A 23,089-nucleotide genomic window follows, 5' to 3' on the forward strand; every position below is an offset into this window, starting at 1 on the left:
GCTGAAGGAGCTCTCTCCTAGAAATTTTGTGGTTGCTTATACACACTATTATATCATCTGCAATTGACGATACTTTGACTCCTTCCTCTCCAATTTGTATCCACTTAATTTCATTTTATTATCTTACCACTATGGCTAGAACTTCAAGTAATATATTAAATGAACAAGGGGAGAGAGAGAGAGAGAGAGAGAGAGAGAGAGAGAGAGAGAGAGAGAGAGAGAGAGAGAGAGAAAACAGCCTTATCTTATCTTGTCCCTAATATTAGTGGAATTGATTTTAGTTTGTCTCGATTTAGTTTGATGCTGGCTATTGGCTTGCTGTATATTAGTTTGATTATGCTGAGTTATGTGCCTTATATATTCGATCTTTCAAATCCTAATAAAATGAAGGTGTTTTGATTTTTAAAGGCCTTTTCAGTATATAATGAGAAGATCATGTTATTTTATTTTCCTTTGTGTTTGTTTATATAGTGGATTACATTGATACATTAGTCAATACTGAACTATCCCTGATTCCCTGGGATAAAGCTTACTTGATCATGGTGAATGGTCATTGTGATATGTTCTTGTATTGTTTGTGAGAATATTATTGAGTATTTTTGAATTAATATTAATTATCAGAACTAGTTTGAAGTTATCTTTCGTTGTTGTTTCTTGTGTGGTTTAGGTACCAGATTAACTGTGACTTAAAATGGATTAGGTAGTATTCATTCTGTGTTGAGGATTTGATTTGTATTTTCAAGGGAATTTGCATGTCTGCTATGGGCCCCTGCCAACAGTTTTTTGAAGGTCAGTAAAGAGTCAGGAGCCAGTGGCTAGTCATGGGGACAAAAGTGGGGCATTTAGGATTCCCCAAGCAAGAAACACAGAGCAAAGAGAGATAAATTCCACCATTAGGAGAGGTATGATGATCCACTCTGAAAGAAATGCAGGAGGCAGAGCCCACCCATATGTAAGAATCAGGGGACCACTCCCCAGCTTGTGTAACTCCCAGCTGGTATAACTTAGATGAAATAAAGAATTAGCAAGTGGTAACTCAGGAATATCAGAGGGATACATGTTAGCTACATGAACGTTCAGGAGTGGCCCACATATTAAACTAGTAAAGATATATTAAAAATAAGCCAGTGTTTGTATGTCTTTCATTAGGTGACTACAGAGCTTTGGACAGAGCAAGAAATTTCATCACCCAACTGTCGCTCTGAGTGTTTTATCAGGTTCCTGCATCACTTCTGTTTCTATTTTGTGAACTAGTTTGAAGAATATTGATATTAGCCCTTTTTGAAGGTCTGATTATAACATTCTGCTCTAAAACCATCTGGCCCTTGTTTTCTTTTTTGTTGTTGTTGTTTTTTTTTTGTTTTGTTTTGTTTTTCTTTTTTTGATTTGTAGAGTTTTAATGACTGCTTCTATTTCCTTAAGGGATATTGGACTGTTTAGATAGTTTACCTTATCTTTATTTAACTTTGCTACATACTATTGGTCTAGAAAATCATTCATTTTATTTAGATTTTTCAAGTTTTGTTGAGTATAGACTTCTGTTGTAAAATCTGGTTGAATTCCCTCAGTTTCAGTTATTATTACTCCCTTTTCATTTATAATCTTGTTAATTTGGATACTGACTCTATACCTTTGGGTTAGTTTGGTGAGGATTTGTTTATTGTCTTGATTTTCTCAAAGAACCAGTTTTGGTTTTACTGATGGTATTATTTGAATAATTCTATGTGTTTCTAATTGGTTGCTTTCTGACCTGAGTTTGGTTAGTTCCTGCTATCTACTGTTCATGGTGTTTGCTTCTTTTTTGTTCTAGAGCTTTCAAGTGTGCAGAAATCTGTTAGCTCTTCTGTAGGCTTCTTTCTTTAGGTAAGGGAGTTAGTTTTCTTCTATGACTTAGTTGAGGATGTTTTCTGGCTCTTTACATTGGGCATCTTCACTTGCTTCTATTCCCATTATTCTTACATTTGGTCTTTTCATTGTGCCCTGAGTTTCCTGGATGTTTTGGGTTAGGAACATTTTTGCATTTGTATTTTATTTGGCCATTGTGTTAATACCTTCTATGCTAATGTCTCCTACCACTGTGGTTCTCTTCTATCTCTTGTACTCTGTTGGAGATGATTACATCTGTAGCTCCTGATTTCTTTCCTAAGTTTTCCACATCCAGAGTTTCTTCTATTTGTGAATTCTTTATTGTTCTTTTTCCCACATTTAGGTCTTAGACTGTTCAATTCTTTTACATGTTTGATTGTTTTTAGTTGTAATTTTAAGGGATTGATTTGTTTCCTCTTTAAGGGCTTCTACCTGTTTGCCTGTGATTCCCTGTATTCCTTATGGGATTTTAAGCATTTATATCCTCCTTAAAGACCTCTATCATCTTCATAAGATGAAATTTTAGATCAGAATCTTGCTTTTCAAGTAAGTTATTATATCCTGGGCTTGCTGAAGTGGGGAACTTGTTTCTGATGGTGCCAAGTTACATTGGCTTTATTGCTTCTTTTCTTGTGCTTGTCTTTTGCCATCTCTTTATCTCTGGTGCTAACTGGCCTGGGTGTTTCTGTCTAGAATCTATTTGTCATTGAAGGCATGAACAGCTTTGTGACCTGGTTTAGAGTAGGCCTCCTGTGAGACAGGTAGAGCTGTCTCTGGTTAGGGAGGTCACCTATATCCCTGATTAGAGTAGACCCTCCTGTTTCCCTGGCTACTGGAGCCCTCCTAGGAAAGAGACAGGATATGTCTCTGGTTATGGCAGTCTCACTGGGAAACAGCTATATTATGGGTATGGGAGAGGAACAAGAGAAACTGATCTGTCCTGGGTGTAGGGGAGTTTTAGTTCAGAAGGAAGATGGGGCCCTGGCACAGCAGATAGGTTCTGAGTCTGCTTGGTTCCTTGTGGGTACCAGCATGGACAGGTATTGGAACAGGAGTCTCACCTGTGTCCCTGGTTATAGCAGACCTCCTGAAAGAGAGCCAGGCATTGGGTATGAGGAAGGTACAAGTGCACCAATCTGGCCCAGCAGGAGTTGTAGACTGGAAGGAAGATGGGGCTCTGGCACAGCAGTGTCCACTTGTCTTCCTTGGAGTCCCAGTTGGGGCAAGATCTATTACCCATGTTTCTGGTTATTAAACATCTCCTGGGAGAAAAGTAGGCGGTAGGCTGTAGAGAGCTAGTATATACACTTAAAGTAAGACCTAATGATTTTTTGAATTTGCTGAGTCTCTGTTGTTATGTCTCCCTTTTCATTTCTGATTTTGTTTCTTTTAATACTGTCTTTCTGTCTCTTAGTTATTTTGGCTAAAGGCTTATGTATCTTGTTGATTTTCTCAAAGAATCAGCTCTTGGTTTTGTTGATTCATTGTATTGTTTTCTTGGGTCCTAACTGAATAATTTCAGGCTTGATTTTGATTATTTCATGCATGAGACTGCTGTTTAGTGTTCTTCCTCTTTCTCATTCTTATTCTTCCCCCCCCACTCCACCATCTCCCTCCTCTTCCTCCCCCACCGTCCTCCAACTCCTGTTCCTCCTCCTCATCTTCCTGTTCCTCCTCATCCTCATCCTCTGCCATTTTCTCCTTCTTTTTAAATTCTAGAGCTTTCAAGTGTACTTCTAAATTGTTGATATGAGCACTTTCTTTTTGAGGCATTTAGTGCTATGAATTTTGCTCTTATCAGTGCTTTCATTGTATCTCATAGGTTTGTGTTTGTTGTATCTTCATTTTCATTGAATTGTATAAGTTCTTTAACTTCTTACTTTATTTCTTCCCTGATACTGAGATCATTGGGTAGAGTTGTTCAGTTTCCATGAGTATGTAGGATTTCTGGTGTTTCTGTGTTTGTTGAAGTCGAGCTTAAAAACATAGTGTTCTGATAAGATACAAGGTGTTATTTCAATTTTCTTGTATGTGTTGAATCCTACTTTGTGACTGTATATGTGGTCTACATTGGAGAAGAGTTCAGGAAGTGCTGAGAAAAAAGGTATATTTATTTGCATTTGGGTGAAATAGTCTGTAGATGTCTGTTAGATCCATTTTATTCATAATGTCAGTTAGTTTCATTTCTCTGTTTAGATTTTGTCTGGATGACCTATCAATTGGTGAAAGTTGGGAATTTAAGTCTCCCACTAATAATGTGTGGGGTTCTTTTACAGATGTGGGTACCTTGAATTAAGGGTATAGATTTTCAGAATTGAGATATCATCTTGGAAGGTTTTTCTTCGATGAGTATGATACGATATGCCCTTCAATGACTCTTTTGATTAATTTTGGTTGAAATTCTATTTTATTAGATATTAGAATAGCTGCTCCAGTTTGTTTTGTAGGTCTGTTTGCTTGGAAACCTTTTTTTTAGCCTTTTTCTCTGACGTAATATCTATTTTAATTACTGAGGTGTGCTTCTTGTATGAAGCAGTATGATCTTGTTTTAACATCCATTCTGTGAGCCTGTATCTTTTTTGTTAGAAAATAGATTCCTTGGAAGTTAAGAGCTATTAATAACTAGTTATTGTTATTTCCTGTTATTTTTGTGTTAATTCTGTTAGTGTATTTATATTTGTGTGTCACCCCTATTTGTTCTGGCAGGGAATTACATATTTGTTGTGTTTCATGAATACAGTTATCCTCCTTCGATTAGAGATTTTATTCTAGTTCATTCTGTAGGTCTGGATTTGTGGATATATTGTTTTAATTGTGATTTGTCTAGAAATATGTTAGAATTTTCCTGGGTATAGTAGTCTAGGTTGTCATCAGTGGTCTTCATTAGAGATTGAAAGATATGTTCATGCATATCTAGCTTCGAGAAGTCTGGTGTAATTCTAATGGATTGATCATTGAATATACGTTCCCTACTTTTCTTGCCAATTTTTATAGCCTTTGTTTTGTATATTATGGGTTTTAATTATTATTTATTGGGAGTATTTTCTTTTCTAGTCCAGTCTGGTTTGCATTCTATGAGCTTCTTGTATGCATCTAGAGTTGTCTTTCTTTAGTTCTGGAAATTTTCTTCTATGATTTTGTTGAAAATATTTTCTGGTCCTTGAAGCTAAGATTCTTACCTTCTACTCCTGTTCTTTTTAGGTTAGGTCTTTTTATGGTAATCCAGATTTCTGGAAGTTTCGTGCCAGCAATTTTTTAGATTTAATATTTTTTGACTGAGGTATCAATTTCTTAGATTGTTTCTTCTAAGACTGAAATTCTGTCCTGCATCTCCTGTATTCCGTTGTTTTTGCTTGCATCTGTTATTCCTGTTCTCTTCCCTTGGTTTTCAATATTCAGGATTCCTTTGGTTTGAGTTTTCTTTATTTCTTCTATTTCTACTTTCAGGTCATATAGAGTTTTATTATTTTCCTTCCCATGCTTAATTGCATTTTCCTGTATCTCTTTCTTTCTTTCTTTCTTTCTTTCTTTCTTTCTTTCTTTCTTTCTTTCTTTCTTTCTTTCTCTCTCTCTCTCTCTCTCTCTCTCTCTCTCTCTCTCTCTCTTTCTTTCTTTTCTATTGGACATTTTCTTCACTTACATTTAAAATGTAAGTGATTTCCCCTCTGGAACCCCTCTATACATTTCCCCTCCCCTGACTCTATGAGAGTATTTCCCTAACCACCTATTACATCCCATCTCCCTGCCCTGGGGGCATTGAGTCTTCCAAAAGCAAAAGGTCTCTCCTCTCATTCATGCCCAATAAGGCCATCTTCTGCTACATATGTGGCTGGAGCCATGGGTCCCTCCATGTATACTCTTTGGTTGGTGGTTTAGTTGTTGGGAGCTCTGGGGTGTCAGGTTGGTTGATATTATTTTTCTTCCTATGTGGTTGAAAACCCCTTTAGCTCCTTCTGTCTTTTCACTAACTGCTACATAGGGGCACTGTCTTCAGTCCAACAGTTTGTTGAGAGCATATGACTGTATTTCTCAGGTTCTTGCAGAACCTCCCTGGAGACACCTATATCAGGCACCTCTCAGCATGTACTTCTTGGCATCCACAATATTATCTGGGTATGGTGACAATATATGGGATATATCCCTGGGTGGGCTCTTCTCTGGGTGACCTTTCCCTAGGCCTCTGCTCCACACTTTGTCTCTGTATTTTCTTCTGTGAATATTTTGTTCTCCCTTCTAAGAAGGACTGAAGCATCCACTCTTTGGTCTTCCAAATTCTTGAACTTCATGTGGTCTGTGGATTGTATCTTGGGAATCCCTACCTTTTGGGCTAATATCCTCTTATAAGTAAGTGCTTATCATGTGAGGTTTTTTTTTTGTTGTTGTTGTTGTGATTGGGTTACCTCACTCAGGATGATTTTTTTCTAGTTCCATCCATTTGCCTAAGAATTTCATGAAGTCTTTGTTTTTAATAGCTGAATAGTACTCCATTGTGTAAATGTACCTTATTTTCTGAATCCATCCCTCTGTTGAGGAACATCTGGGTTCTTCAGCATCTGGCTGTTATAAATATGGCTTCTATGAACATAGTGGAGCATGTGTCCTTCTTATATTTTGAAGCATCCTTTTCGTATATGCCCAGGAGGGTTATAGCTGGTTCCTCAGATAGTACTATGTCCAATATTGTGAGGAAACTCCCCACTGTACCAGCTTGAAATCCCACCAACAATAGAAGACTGTTCCTCTTTCACAACATCCTCACCTGCACCTGTTGTTTTCTGAGTTTTTGATCTTAGCCATTTTGATTGGTGTGAAGGGGAGTATCAGGGTTGTTCTATTTGCATTTCCCTGATGACTAAGGGTGTTGAACTTTTTTTTTTGGTGTTTTTCAGCTATTTGATATTCTTCAGTTGATAATTATTTGTTTAGCACTGTCTCATGATTTTTAATAGATTCTCTGGAGTCAAACTTCTTGAATTCTTTGTATATATTGGGTATTAGTCTTTTATTAGGTGTAGGATTGATAAAAATGTTTTCCCAATCTGTTGGGTGTCATTTTGTCCTATTGGCAATGTCCTTGGCCTTAAAGAAGCTTTGCAATTTTATCAAGTCCCATTTGTTGATTTTTGATCTTAGAACATATACCATTGGTGTTCTGATCAGGAAATTTTTCCCCTGTGCTTATATTTGCTTCTTTTTTAAAGACCTCTACATGTTTGGTTGTGTTTTCTTATATTACTTTAAGTGATGTATTTGTTTTTTATTTAAAGACCTTTATCATCTGTACAAGATTGAGACTGAGGTCATTTTCTTGTGCTCTATTCATGGTAGGACACCAAGGTACCCGGATCATAATAACCATGTTCTGAAATTGTCAGATTGCCCTGGTTTTTGTTGACTGTGTCCTTCCTAGCACATTCTGCCATCTGCAGGGCTATATTTCATGGATATTCCTGCTATAGAAGATACTGGGAAAGGGCCTAATTTCAATGTTTCTGGTATGGCAGGCCTTTGATGGGTTTATTGAGCCTGTATGGTCTTGATCTGCAAGTCTAATAAAGGTGGGCTGAGAGGTGGTAGAAAAATGGAAGTTAGCAGGTTATAACAGGGAGCTCAGGGAAACCAGGGGTGACCCAGTGGACTCAGCCATAAGGAAGATGATTACAAGAAGGGAATCTAACATTCCTGCTTCTGATTTTAATGATAGTTCTTAATCAGACATTTTTCTGCAATGATTATGATAATTATGTTTGATCATTCCCCCAATTTTGAGAATATATATTATATATAGTAAATTTGAAATGTGTATAAGAGTTATAATCTTACATATTAAAATATTGTTTTCTGAGGTAAGAAAACTATTTAAAATTATAATTTGTGTTTAATATTATACAGTTTATTATGAATAGTAAAATTACTATTATATGCAAATTCTAAATAAACATGTTGTATTGCATATTCACAATTGTGTGTCTTAATTGCAAGCATTCCTTTGTTACCTCTACCATTTCATTTATAGTAAATCAATCTTACATACTACTGGGAGTTATGACAATTATTTTTAAGTAAGCTTGGTTTTTGAATGTATATTTAATTAATAATCCTTTGATTACTAAGATCTTAATATATAATTTTTCTAGAATATTTGGATAAAGTGTTTATATTTTCAACAGAAGAAAACGAATTTCAGATAAACTTTCTAAGCACATATTTAATAATGGAGTTATAAGTCTTTTCTGTTACATGCATTTCTTGGTCCTATGAATATATACTTCTTTAACTGAGAAATGATTTAGAGCCAATCTTTTTGTGTCATATTCACTTACAAATTATTTATTTCCTTGTTATAGAAAGATCTAAATCACCTGAGTAATTTTCTATCCTGAGAGAATCAATATGTTCTATCCCTGGAGAATCCTGTATACTTCAAGAAAATTTCAAAAGGCTGGTGTAAGAGGAAAACACACAATTTTCACAGCTTGCCTTATTCGACTGAAGCAATCATTTCCACTGTAAGAGAAAAATCTATCATATACAAAATATTTAGAAACTCTGAATTTTAAATTATACTATCTGCTTTAACATACAGGTTTTCTTTAATTTTTAAAATTCTATAGTATTATTTTATGTATAATTGCATTGTTTATTTTCCTCTCCCATATATCCATCCTAGCTAGCCTTCAATTTCATGGAATCTTTTTAACTAATTGTTATTCTATGCATATATATGTATGTGTATATGTATATGTATATATAAATATATATATACATGTATTTTCTTGAATATAACCAACTTACTCCATGTAATATTACTTATATTTATGTTTTAACAGCTGACTATTTTGTACTGTGTAAACAAGAGAGATGGTGTTTCCCAGGAAAGTACATATCAATTAGTTTTATATGTAATTGATGTTATAATGCTACTTAAGAAATTGAATATTGCATCTGAAGCATTTGTCTCTTATGGAGACTTACTGTATCTTATTCTGAAGACATACTTGTTGATTAGAAATCTGTTTTTACTTCCACAAGGAAAGTAAGGTTATGAGAAGTAAAATTAAGGATTATATTTCAAATTATAAAAAAACAAGGAAATGCATAAAAACTTTAAAGACCATAAACCAAAAACTGTTATATGCTCTCTGGAGGTTTTGTTGTTATTAAGTAATTTCAACAAAATTTAACTTTATTTCTAAATGTTAAGATTCAATATAAAATCATTCATTTTTTATTGAATTGTCTTATAAATATTAGCTACTTTATAAAATGTAAAATGAATCAGATATGTAATTCTGTCTTCATGTCAGGAGTTAAGGATTCCTAATTGGTGATACAATATAAAAACTTCACAACAAATCCTCTGAAAGTAACACAACAGAGAAGTCTGAGCTTGAATCCTGGCTTTGCAAATTGTGCCACTTATAATCGATTCTCAGTTCTAAATTTAGTAAAAGTGTGTTGAGTCATTTATTTGACAGGTTGTCACATTGACTACTTTAAAAGACAACACACAAACACACACACACAGAGATATACACACATACACACTCACACACACATTCTGCCAACCCTTTTAGTATTAGGATAAAGCAGCACCTGAAGTTATTGTTTTCTTCATGTCATCTCTGTGTTTCTGATACTGCTGGAGCAATATGTTGTGACAATGTTGATTTATTTCACATCCTTCTACCATACTAATTATTATTTGCTAAGAATATTAGATATATATTTTACATTTGTAATTTCTTTCTATGAAAGTCAATTAGATTAAATAATTATCAATCCAAATTTATTTGTATAACATAGAAATGTTTGTATTGTAAGTATGTGTGATAAAATATTTAAATGGCACATTTAATTTGGGCTAGAGTGATTTTTACCAATTATCTGAAATGAAATAGACATTTGTTTCTGTGTAATTCGGTGTTGAATGAGTAGATTGGCAAATTTCTAAAACATCTTTGCTTTAAAATCAGAAGTGTTATAAAGTGGATAATTTTAAAGAAAAAATATTATAACATTATTGGTTTGAATTGACCTTTCATAACTAAAATAAAATGTATTAGAAATTTAACTATTCTATTGCTTTATTTGAAGAAGATAAACAGTATATTTGTAAGATCATTAAAACTATGCGACTACTATTTTGTATTTATAATCTCACTGAATTTCTTTTTAAGATATGCTCTTAAATATGTGTATATATATATTGTTCTAACCCATTAATTCTTAATATTATAAGGCAAAAGTCCTTCCTTTTTAGTTCTAAATAAAATATAAATTAATAATTCACATTTGTATTTAGGCTTTGCAATATATTTTTGTAAATCTCATAAAAAAACAAACTGCAATAATTTACTTTTAAGATTGAAGAAAGTGGGGTTGGGGATTCAGCTCAGTGGTAGAGCGCTTGCCTAGTAAGCACAAGGCCCTGGTTCGGTTCTCAGCTCCGAAAAAAAAAAAAATAAGATTGAAGAAAGTGTAATACCAACCACAAGTTTAATCAATATTATTTATACTTATTTATAATTATCAGTACTACATTGATACAAAAGAAACAAGTTTACTCAATTTACCATGTCAATAAGTAGTTCATCTAAGATGAACACAAAAATTTCATTCAAAATATAATGTGCCTAATTCCTTACAACAATTCCTTATCAGTTTTGTGAAGGTCACATTGGGATATAGCTGTGTATAATTCTGTATGTGTATAAGTCAACATATATAAGAGTCTTAGAAAGAGAATAAATGGTGAACCATCTACCTTTACCACATGCAGTTACCACTATTGTCTTTTTTCAGGTCCTGAGCTTTATTAACCAACTTCTGAGCCTTCATGCTACTTTTTATTATTATTATTATTATTATTATTATTATTATTATTATTATTATTATGCTTAAATAGTTTTTATACACTTGCCATTATCCCCTTCCCTACCCACCCTCTTATTGTTCCTCATCCAAGAGCTCCTCCTTTTCCTCCAAGCAGATGTCTCCAGTCCTCACGCCACCCCTCCAGACCTTGCCTTTTACTGGGACCTCAGTTTCTCAAGTGTCCCATCTTCTCAAGTGTCCCAAGCTGATAGTTGTTAGTTTCAATTCAAAAGTTACCATGTATTTCATAGTGAACATAAATCAATAGGTCACAAGAGATTTATCAAGTCTAATGAAGAGAGGCTGTTCATTAATTCAGTGTTTACTTGTCTGAAATCCTGAAGAGAAAGCAACAACATTGGAGAGAATCAGTTCTTATTCTAGAGATTGAAACCAGGATTTCTTTGCAGTAGGTAGGCAGGTTAAATTACCAGGCCCTCATAATGAACACTTGCTGTGACTTTCGTTAAATCTTGTATTTATGTTTCAAACATAGAAGCTTCACTCCTGATCCAGGATTTTGTCAGAATTGCCTTTTGGTGCATGTTTGTGGCTCATATCATAACATTTATTTTGAGAAATATTTCCATAATTAATACTGATGGTTACTGTATGATACTTAGCTTACAGTAAATTTATCAATTCCATAGAACTAGTACTAAGAGAATTAACAAGCATTATTTATGAATCATATAGGTCTCATTAAATCCAAAGATATATTTTTAGCTGGTTTAGACGAGGTTGCTTTATGATCTGGGCAGGTATGAACATAGTTATGTACACCAAGATAAATTTACTTCACTAACAGAGTTTAATCAGAGATTTATAGTTAAAGACATATGCCATCATGCCTGGGCCAAACACAGATTTTTCATATTCACACATCCTTGCCCTGTGAATTGAGATCTCTCATATTATAAAATATATTGCTCTAAAATAAAGAAAAAAAACCCAAATGTTAAAAAAATCAAGTTAAGCTACAATGTTCATTTATAGAAAGAAAAGTAAAATCTAAAATATATTTTAAAGGGGTTTTCCTTTTTTTAATTTTGTTTTTCCTTTTCAAAAGGTTCATCTTACCCTTTCTGATTTTTTTCTGTTTATCATAGTTCATAATGAATTAAATTCTAATTTTCCTTAAACTCTAATCATCTCACTATCTAAATATGACTGAGATACTAAGGGAACTTATTAGACAGATCCTGTGTATAACATATGATATATCTTCACGTTGATAGTCATGAGTACCAAAAAAAAGGTGAAAAAATTAACAGAATAATGAGCACTGTAAAGACTAAATTTGCTGACTCTAAATATGAAAAAAGCACAGTAAAACTTAAAAATAGACATTTTAAAATTAATTTTTAACCCAGTAATGCATCTAATTATTCTCAACTTCTTTATTACAGTTGCAGCATCCAAGGACAAAGTGTTCATTATGAGTTTCTAAAACACAAGCATAGGGATGTGTTGATGTACACGGTTCTCAGAAACACTGACTTTATATGGTATATGAGTAAGAGATGTCAAGACATCCACTAGGTTACAGTGTACAAAGAATCCCAGTGAACAATGTGACAGACATCACTATGTTTATATTAACAGGCTTCACTGATGATGCTGACATGCAAGCCTTGTTATTTATTTTGTTTTTTGTGATCTATCTTTTTACTCTTATAGGCAACTTGGGACTTGTTTTACTAGTCATTGGAGATTCCCGCCTTCACAATCCCATGTACTATTTTTTAAGCGTTCTATCATTTCTAGATGCCTGTTATTCCACAGTTGTCACTCCAAAGATGTTGGTCAATTTTCTTTCAAAAGATAAATCTATCTCATACCCTGGTTGTGTAACAGAAATGTTTCTCTTTGTTACATTTGGAACCACAGAATGTTTCCTGTTGGCAGCAATGGCTTATGACCGCTATGTAGCTATCTACAACCCACTTCTCTATGCAGTGAAAATGTCACCTACTGTCTATATACCTCTCATCATAGCTTGTTATTCAGGTGGAATTATGCATGCTACTATACACACAGTGGCTACCTTTAGCCTTTCTTTCTGTGCATCCAATGAAATTAGGCATGTCTTCTGTGACATTCCTCCATTGCTGGCTATTTCTTGTTCAAACACCAATATAAACCAGCTTGTGCTCTTCTATTGTGTGGGAGCCATCGAAATTATTACCATCCTGATTGTCCTGGTTTCTTACAGTTTCATACTCTTTGCAATTCTTAAGATGCGTTCTGCAGAAGGGAGGAGAAAAATCTTTTCTACATGTGGTTCTCACCTTACAGGAGTGTCAATTTATCATGGGACAATTCTTTTCATGTATGTGAGACCTAGTTCTAACTATGCCTTGGAACATGACATGATTGTGTCCACATTTTATACTATTGTGATTCCAATGCTAAATCCCATCATCTACAGTCTGAGAAACAAAGATGTGAAAGAGGCAATGAAAAAGATTTTTGAGAGAAATTTGTTCATGAATAAAGTTCATCTTAAATTCTAACAACACTAGGAATAATGTCTGTTGTAAATCTGCATTTTATAAAGAAAGTATTTTCAAGTTTTGTTAATGGTGCCCATGTTCCAAAATGTTAGAGCTAATGTATGAATAGTATCCAAATTCCTGTTTGTAATAATATCAATGTGCACTATCACATACATAGCCATTGATGAACTCAAACTCAAATATATTAAAAATACTATTGTTATATATGTTTATGTTAGTAATTTATTTGATTTTCAATAGCATTCATGACATCAACAGTCGATTATTTGGAATGTTGTCATATTGGTTGTAGTAAGTTCTCTTCATGCAGTCTAAACTTAATATGTCATCTTTAATTCCACTCTTCTCTAGCTATAATGCAATGGCTTAATTTCTTGTAACATACTTTTAACAAACTTATCACCTATGTTGGTTTTAGACATGTTCAACTTAAGCCATAGAATTTTTCTTTTTCTTCAGTTCTTTCTCTTTCTTCCTTCCTTCCTTTCTCTCTTTCTTTCTCTCTTTCTTTCTTTCTTTCTTTCTTTCTTTCTTTCTTCCTTTCTTTCTTTCTTTCCTTTTTTCTCTTCCTGCAGTTGTTTGTAACAATGGAATATATATTCCAATTGTTATAAAAATCACTTTTTAGATGAGGCTCTCCTCCAACTCACAGAGATATGCCTCCTGGTTGGTTGAATGTAAGTCACCAAAAATTCATTATTCAAAGTTATAAATTCCAGTGTCTCATAAAATATATGAAATAGGAGTAAATTCATATGGAACTAAAGGGAAAAAGCTGATTATATATATATATATATATATATATAATTATATATTGTATTAGCTATACCTCTTCAAGATTTAACTTCCACCTGATCAACATAGTCTCTGCCACCATCTAACTATTCTTTTTTTTTTTTATCGGAGCTGGGGACTGAACCCAGGGCCTTGTGCAGCGCTTTACCACTGAGTTAAATCCCCAACCCCAACTATTTTTATTCATTATTTCCCCTTCTTTCATTTATTTAATTTTATTAAAACACAGCATTTGCTATCATTGATGACAAGAGAAATAATGTAATTAAATGCAAAACACAATTATTTTTCATATTAAGGTGTGTGAAATGAGTAGTATGTAATAAATAAATAAATAAAATTAATACCCATATCTTATTAGATTTGATTGTTGCTAGTAAGTCAGAATTGCTTTGTTTAGCATTGTATGGCTATATATCAAAATATAACTTTTTTTAACTTTTTGGAGGGGACTTTTTTTTTTCAGTTTAAAATCTGAAGAGCTTTTGTTTCCCCTTTTCTCCATCTTTATTAAATTGGTTATTTCTTATTTATGTTTCAATTGTTATTACCTTTCCAAGCAAACATCCCCCTAACCCCTCCACCTCCCCTTCCATATGGGTGTTCCCCTCCCCATGCTCCTCCCCTTACCGCCCTCCCCACAACAATCTTGTTCACCTTGGCAGGACCAAGGGCTTCCCCTTCCACCGGTGCCCTTACTAGGCAATTCATTGCTACCTATGCAGTTGGAGCCCAGGGTCTGTCCATGTATAGTCTTTGGAGAGTGGCTTAGTCCCTGGAAGCTCTGGTTGGTTGGCATTGTTGTTCATGTGGGGTCTCAAGCCCCTTTAAGCTCATTCAATCTTTTCTCTGATACCTTCAATGGGGGTCTCATTCTCAGTTCAGTGGTTTGCTGCTGGCATTCGCTGGTATTTGCTGTATTCTGGCTGTGTTTCTCAGGAGAGATCTACATCCAGTTCCTGTTGGCCTGCTCTTCTTTGCTTCATCCATTTTATCTGGTTTGGTGGCTGTATATGTATGGGCCACATGTGGGGCAGGCTCTGAATGGGCGTTCTTTCAGCCTCTGTTCTAAAATTTGCCTCCCTATTCCCTCCCAAGGGTATTCTTGTTCCCCTTTTAAAGGAGTGAAGCATTTGCATTTTGGTCATCCTTCTTGAGTTTCATGTGTTCTATGCATGTAGGGTAATCTGTGCATTTGGGCTAATATCCACTTGCACAATGAGTGCATACCATATGAGTTTTTCTGTGATTGGGTTAACTCACTCAGGATGTTATTCCAGTAATCAAGAATTTTTTAAATATGTCTCTTTTCAAATAAATAAGCATCGTGATTGTCTAGGATTGGAGTGATGAATAAGAAGAAGAATGATTTTATTTATAAGTATGCATTTTAAATTTTTAGTAAATTTATTACTGAAGAACACAGACTCATTGTGACTTTTTGCAGGAAATTTGATTATGCTGTGAAAACTGAGATTGTCTTACTTACTGAGAAAATCTGTTTCTGGTTGTTATGTTGCTCAGCTCTTAAGACAAATATATTTAACCCTTTTGAGTGGATTATAGACATGCCCTTAATATGCATCTTTAATCTCAAACAATGAAGGTAAACTTAGTTTGTAGAAGAAAACACCTGCAATGTTTTTAGACAAAGGCACTTCTGGGTCAGAGATTTTGACTGTGGGTTGGTAACACCACCTCTCCTTTTGATATCCTGTCTTTCTATTGGAGGTGCACTCTTTAGTTCCCTCTTTTCACTGTGGTGCATTTCATCTAATGTCACTCCAGCTTCGTCCTGAGAATCTCTCACCTCACAAGTTTCTGGTACTTTCTAGATTGTCTCCTCCACATTTCACCATCTGAGGATGCATATTTCCTTTCTAATATTCTGGCCCTCTGGACTTCTCTCCTGGCTCCCCACATCATACCTGATCCTTTTCTCCTTTACCTCTCTTGCTCTCCCTCACCTTTCCTGAGCAGATCCCTCTCTCTGCCTCCCATGATTATTTCCTTCCCCCTCCTAAGTTGGAATGAAGCATCCTCACTTATCCTTTCTTCTTGTGAAGGCTGTTAAATTCTGTGGGTGTATGCTGTGTATTCTGCACTTTTAGTCTAATATCCACATCAGTGAGTACATAAGATGTACTCCTTTTGATCTGGGTAACCTCACTCCACATTATATTTTCTGGTTTCATCTATTGGTCTACAAAACTCATATCATCCCCAGTCTTAGCCTGGTTGGGGGCAGGGGCACTGTCCTCATGGAGATGGAAAAAGTGGAGGAGTAATGGAATTAGGAACTGTGGGAGGGAGGACCTGGAGGGGGGGGAAATCCTGGATTGTAAATAAATAAAACTTAAAAAGGAAAATATTCATGCTTGAAAATGATGTCTAATTGAGGGGCAGGTGCAGCAACAAATCAGGTAGTTTTGATTGAATAGGATATGTCCAACTCATGAGAAGGGAGAGAGAATCCCTCTTGAGTGTCAGTGCAATGAGAGAAATGGAAGGTAGTCTTACTAGACAGGTATAGAGAAACAGGTTGCAGAAGAAGAAGCATCTAGATACAGGTGAAGAGAGAAGCCAGAGAATGAGAAGCACCCAGAAGATTAGAGAATGTTACAAAAGTTGGTATAAGATCAAGCAAATCAATTCAGAAAAGGTTAAGAGAGAAGAAAGATTGAATCAGTAATGTTGGAGAGGAATATGAACCAGGAGAACTTAGGGGAACCAGCCAGCCAGAGTTCAGAAAAAAAAGAAAGGATGAGCTTCTTCAACAGCATATCTCAGAGGCACTAAACATTTTAGGCATGTCTTATAATGCAAATACTCTAGAAGCTTCCAGGATTAGGCCTAGTTTACAGATAGAGGCATTAAGCCTCAGAGACAATAATTCTACAATTATGTCTGAGATGTAAAAAATTCCATTTACTTTCATTTTTTATTAAAATTCATTTATCTTCTCTTTGGGATTTTAAGTTAGTACTCCAGAAAGCAACTGATAGCTTGGCTTATCTTCATGGTTTGCTATTTTTCCAGTGAATACATTAAAATTAAGAAATCTGCATTCTCAACAGTGAGAATGGCTAAGATCAAAAACTCAGGTGACAGCAAATGCTGGCGAGGATGTGGAGAAAGAGGAACACTCCTCCATTGTTGGTTGGATTGTAGACTGGTACAACCATTCTGGAAATCAGTCTGGAGGTTCCTCAGAAAATTGGACATTGAACTACCTGAGGAATCAGCTATACCTCTCTTGGGCATATACCCAAAAGATGCCCCAACATATAACATGCTCCACTGTGTTCATAGCAGCCTTATTTATAATAGCCAGAAGCTAGAAAGAACCCAGATGCCCTTCAACAGACGAATGGATGCAGAAAATATGATACATCTACACAATGGAATATTACTCAGCTATTAAAAACAATGACTTTATGAAATTCATAGGCAAATGGATGGAACTGGAAAATATCATCCTGAGTGAGGTAACCCAATCACAGAAAAACACACATGGTATGCATTCATTGATAAGTGGCTATTATCCCAAATGCTCGAATTACCCTAGATGCACAGAACACATGAAACTCCAGAAGGATGACCAAAATGAGAAGGTTTCAGTCCTTCTTTAAAAGGGGAATAAGAATACCCTTGGCATGAATAGGGAGGCAAAGTTTAGAACAGAGGCAGAAGGAACACCCATTCAGAGCCTGCCCCACATGTGGTCCATACATATACAGCCACCCAATTAAATAAGATGGATGAATCAAAGAAGTGCAGGCTGACAGGAACCGGATGTAGATCTCTCCTGAGAGACACAGCCAGAATACAGCAAATACATAGGTGACTGCCAATAGCAAACTACTGAACTGAAAACGGGACCCCAATGAAGGAATCAGAGAAAGGACTGGAAAAGCTTGAAGGGGCTCGAGACCCCATAGGAACAACAATGCCAATCAACCAGAGCTTCCAGGGACTAAGCCACTACCCAAAGACTATACATGGACTGACCCTGGGCTCCAACCTCATAGGTAGCAATGAATAGCCTAGTAAGAGCGCAAGTGGAAGGTTTGTTCCTGCCAAGACTGAACCCCCAGTGAACGTGATTGTTGGGGGTCGGTTGGTAATGGTGGTAGGATGGGGAGGGAAACAGCCATATAGAAGGGGAGGGGGATGAGTTAGCTGGATGTTGGCCTGGAAACCAGGAAGGGGCATAACAATCGAAATGTAAATAAGAAATACTCAAGTTAATAAAGATAAAAAAAATTGAAAAAAGTCTCAGACTTTGATCAAGATGGTGAAGAAAAGATTTTACAGAAGCATGTACACACTTCCAAATGAATATACATTTGTAATATGTAGTATGTACGAATACACACAGAAAATATTCATGAATGTACTTGTGTGTGTATGAACATGAATATGTATTTCTCAGAAAAAAGTAGTCATTCTGAAAGTGTACATTTCATGATCAGTGACAAGCTCATCAAAGGAATTTGGTTCATGTTATTAAGTTCCTAATTGTAAATCTTATACATGATAGAAAGACAATGGTTGGGTAAATTTTCTATATCAATTGTTAAAGAAGTGAACAATATGAATACTTAGAAAAGATAAGTCTAACATTTCAGACAATTTAAATTTAAGAAGATACCAACACATAAGGTCTCATAATGGTGACTTTGAAGAAAAGACACTAACCTTGATAGAGAGAAGACATTAAGGGGAATAGGCTGAAGCTATTAATTTTTTAAGTTATTTGAATGAGAAATTTTTATTTCCATAATAAAATGAAACCACAATTCTAGAATAACTAGTACATAAAATACTGGAAAATAGTTGCAGCCATCAGAACAATGAGTCTATAGCCTGTGAAGATCTGAACACAACTTATTATCCAAAACTAAGGGGGTGCACCAGCCTCCAGACATCCCCATCCCTATGCTACTACATCTTTTCTGCATTAGGAGCATCCTCTCCCACTGAGGCCATACAAGTCAATCTTCTATGGACTCTTATGTTAGTAGCTAGTCTCTGGGAACTTCCAAAGGCTCAAGTTAGTTCACACTGTTGGTTTCCCTATGGGATTGCCATCCCCTTCAGGTCTTGCAAAACTTGCCCTAACTCTTCCATAGAGGTCGTGACCTCAGTCAAATGGTTGTCAGTAAGTATGTGCATCTATTTCAATGAGATGCTGGTTGAGCCTCTCAGTGAACAGCCATGCTAGGCCCCTGTCTTCAAGTACAACATAGCATCAGTAATAGTGTCAGAGTTTGAAGCCCTCCCATGGAATGGATCCAAAGTTGGGCTGGTCACTGGCTGGTCTTTCCTTTAGTCTCTGTTCCATTTTGTACCTCCATTTCTTTTAGAGAGGAACAATTCTGGGCCAAAATTTTGAAGATGGGTTGGTGTATTTATCCCTCTGCTAGAGGTGGTCAATTCTAGGGTCCATCTCCCCACTGCTGGGAATTTCTGCTAAGGTCAGCCCCATTGAGTCCTGAGAGCCTCTCACATCTCAGGGCTCTGGGACATGCTATTTGTTCCCCTATCCCTGATTCCCAACCATACATATTCCATTAATTCTTCTGGTCCTCTGAGCTTTTCTGCTGTGTCCTTCCATATCTCATCCTGTCCCCCCTTTTTACTCTGCCTCCCCTCTCCCACCCAGTTCCCTTTTTCCTTCAGCCTCCCATGATGTAAGGTCTAAATGAGGATACTTGACTCTCACTTAGCAGGGGAAATTAAAGCAAGCAACAAGCAACAAATAAAACATGACTAGCAAAAGGTATGAGGGACCTTTGTGGGAGAGAAGAATAAGGTGGAGGGGGCAGGATCAGGTGTCAGGAGAGACCAAAAAGAATCTCACAGGACCAGAAAAATTAATGGAAATTTGCAGTTGCTGGCCATGGAGTAAGGATGGGTGAGGAAGTCTCTAGGAAATACTGAGACCTGGGATGAAGCAATGCCAGGAGTCATGGAAGGTGATCTTAGGTGAGAGGCATACGAGTGGGGATATGGAACCTGAAGAGGCCACTTCTGTAGTCAGGCATGACCCCCACTGGCAAGTAAGTACACAAACCCAATCTTAACACTTGTAACCCAAATTCTGTTGTGTCTAAAAGAAATATAGGGGACCAAGATGGAGGGAGATGGAAGGAATTATCAATCAGTCCTGACACTACTCATGGTACACTATTATACTTACAGACAACAGCCTAGCATAATTCTCTTCTAAGAGGCTTTACCCAGTAGCTGACTGAAATGAATTCAGATACAAACAGGCAAATATTAGATGGAGGTTAAAACTTTTATGGAAGAGGTGGGAGAATGACTGAAGACCCTATAGGGGATAGAAACCACACAGGAAGACCAACAGTTTCAACTAACCTAGACACCTGAGAGTTTTCAGAAACTTAACCAAATATTATACAGGGAATAGACTTGGATCCTGGACCATATGTTGCAAAGGGCTACCTTGTCTGCCTTCAGTGGAAGGAGATATGCCTAATCATGCTGTTGCTTGTTCCCCTAAAGTTAGGGGATAACCAGGGGGCACAAGCATCTCAGAGGAGTGGGAGACAGGTAAGGAACTCTATGAGGTGGTGACAGAAAGACAAGAGACTAGTAGCAATAGGGATGTAAATAAATTTAAAACCAAATAAATAAGTAAATAAATGAATAAATAAAATATTACTGACAAAATGTAGTGTCCAAGACAAAGTATAAAGTGTCATAATAGCCTACATAAAGCATGCATAAAATTTAAAAAAATCTTCAAGTTACTGAGGAAATAAATTAAGAAAGATATCAGAAAATGGAAAGATTTGCCATTCTCATGGATTGGTAGGATTCACGTAGTGCCAATAGCCATCTTACTAACAGCCATATACATCATGATTGCCATTCTCATCAAAACTGTAACACAATTCTTCTCAAACTGTGAAAGAATAATTCACAACTTGATGTGGAAAAAAACATTTCAAGGAGCTAAAGTATTCCTATACAATTAAAGACCCACTGATTGTATCACCTTCACTGATCTTAAGTTTTACTATAACAATAGTGTTTAAAAACTGCATGGCATTGGTATAGAAAAAGACAGGATGATCCATGGAATTCAATTGATGACCCTGAAATAAACCTACACAGCTATGTACCCTTGATTTTGACAAAGAAGCCAAAACACTACAATGAGGGAAAAATTCTTCAAAAAACAGTACTGAAAACATTTTAATGGGGGAAACAGCATCTTCAAGATATGGTATTCATCAAATTGGATGTCTGTATGTAGAAAAATGCAAATAGATCCATACGCATCACCCTTCACCCTGCACCCTAAACTCAAGTCTAAGTGGATCAAATACCTCAATGTAAACCAATGTACCAGAAATGTGATAGAGTGCAAAATACACTTGAATACATTGGTCCAGAAAACAACTTCTTAAACAATGACTCAAACTGTAAGATAAACAACTGACAGTTGAGACCTCATGAAAAGCATCTGTGAGGCAAAGTACAATGTCAACAGGACATGTAGGAGCCTGCAGACTCTGAAAAGAACTTTGGCAACCTTACAGCTGACAGAGGGCTAATATCTAAAATATGTAAAGAACTCAAGAAGTTAGACACAAACACAAAAATCCAAAACCAAAACGAAATAACAAAATAACACAATTGGAAAAAAAACATGAGATATAGAACTAAACAGAAAATCCTCAACAGAGGAATCTTGAATGGCTGGGCAGCACTTAAAAATATTCACCAACCTTAATCATCAGGAAAATGAAAATCAAAATTACTCTGAGATTCTACCTGGTAGCTATGAGAATGCCTAAGATCATAAACTGAAGTGACAGTACATGCTGGCAAGGATGTGGAGCAAAGGGAACATTCCTCTATTTTAGGTGCAAGTATAAACTTGTATAAATCCATTTGGCAGTTTCTCAGCAAATTGGGAATAGTTCTACCTCAGGAACCAGCTGTATCACTCCTGAGCATATACTTAAAAGTGCTCCAACATCACACAAAGACTCAACTATGTTCATAACAGCCTTATTCTAGAAACTGGAAACAACCTAGATGACCCTCACTGAAGAATGGATAAATAAAATGTGGTACATAAACACAACACAATACCATTATGCATTGGTGTATGACATGATAGAGTACTTACTTTATACCACTTTTCTTTTCATGCTGAAGGTAATCTTTAACTACAGTCTGGTGTGTAAGAGTTCATAAACAGTCTCCTGGAGATATATTGTTTTGTTAATAAAGTACATATTTAGAATTAAGTAAACAAATAACACTGTATTTCTCCATTGTAAGAATCTAGAGAACAAATGATCTTTTTATGCTACTATATTATTTCTTGTCATATCAAAAATAAAATGTTGATTTGTTTTTCCATGTTGTATTTTGATATATAAACTTCATGTCTCTTCTGTCTTAATCAGTATCACCAAAGACATCTCTAACAAGTATCTATATATTTATTATGCTGTGTATATTTTCCCTTCAAAATTGTGGAAGAATCCTTTTAAGAGGCATCTTTCCTTACTGGAAGTATTCATCCCCACATGGGTATCTGTGCTTACTAAAAATATTCTACAAAACATTAGTCTTTCTTCTTTTAAGAGTTACATTTAAAATTTAAGTATTGGTACTGACCCTTCAGATTCATATCTACCCTGATCTCTCTCTAATCTCTATAGCAACATCTTGCATATCTCCATTTTGAACTTATCATATTTTCCCCTGGAGAAATAAAAGGAAATTCAATCTTTAGGCAGGGTGCAAAATTTATGTGTAGGTATTGATTTATCCTAGAAAATAAACACATTATGGCATGTTTATTCACTGTTTTAAGGAACATTTTTGAGAGAAAAGAGTGACTATTAAGAACACACTTTTTTAAGCAAGTATTAAACTAAAGAGCACAAAGAGACAAATAAACATATTATTAATATGACTAATACCTGTTGAGTAAAATATTATTTTTTATTTTTTATGAAATTACCTGTTTTTTACAT

At 35.5% G+C, this 23,089-nt stretch overlaps 1 protein-coding gene across 2 annotated transcripts; it reads left to right on the forward strand.

The window, feature by feature from the left end:
• Positions 1 to 6,892: 6,892 nt before the first annotated feature.
• Positions 6,893 to 13,259, forward strand: Or5t9 (olfactory receptor family 5 subfamily T member 9). Of its 2 annotated transcripts, XM_087650849.1 has the most exons (2): positions 6,893 to 6,912; positions 12,293 to 13,259. In XM_087650849.1, the coding sequence occupies exons 1-2, from the start codon at positions 6,893 to 6,895 to the stop codon at positions 13,257 to 13,259; spliced, it is 987 nt and encodes a 328-aa protein (XP_087506975.1).
• Positions 13,260 to 23,089: the final 9,830 nt, after the last annotated feature.

The sequence above is a fragment of the Rattus norvegicus genome, chromosome 3 (assembly GCF_021556685.1).
Source record: "Rattus norvegicus strain SHRSP/BbbUtx chromosome 3, alternate assembly SHRSP_T2T, whole genome shotgun sequence".
In the NCBI taxonomy this organism is placed as follows: domain Eukaryota; kingdom Metazoa; phylum Chordata; class Mammalia; order Rodentia; family Muridae; genus Rattus; species Rattus norvegicus.

Coding starts and splice junctions, on each gene's coding strand:
- Or5t9 (XM_087650849.1), top strand. CDS start 6,893: ATGTTTTCCCAATCTGTTGG. Junction 6,913..12,292: donor ATGTTTTCCCAATCTGTTGG/GTGTCATTTTGT, acceptor ACTAGGTTACAG/TGTACAAAGAATCCCAGTGA.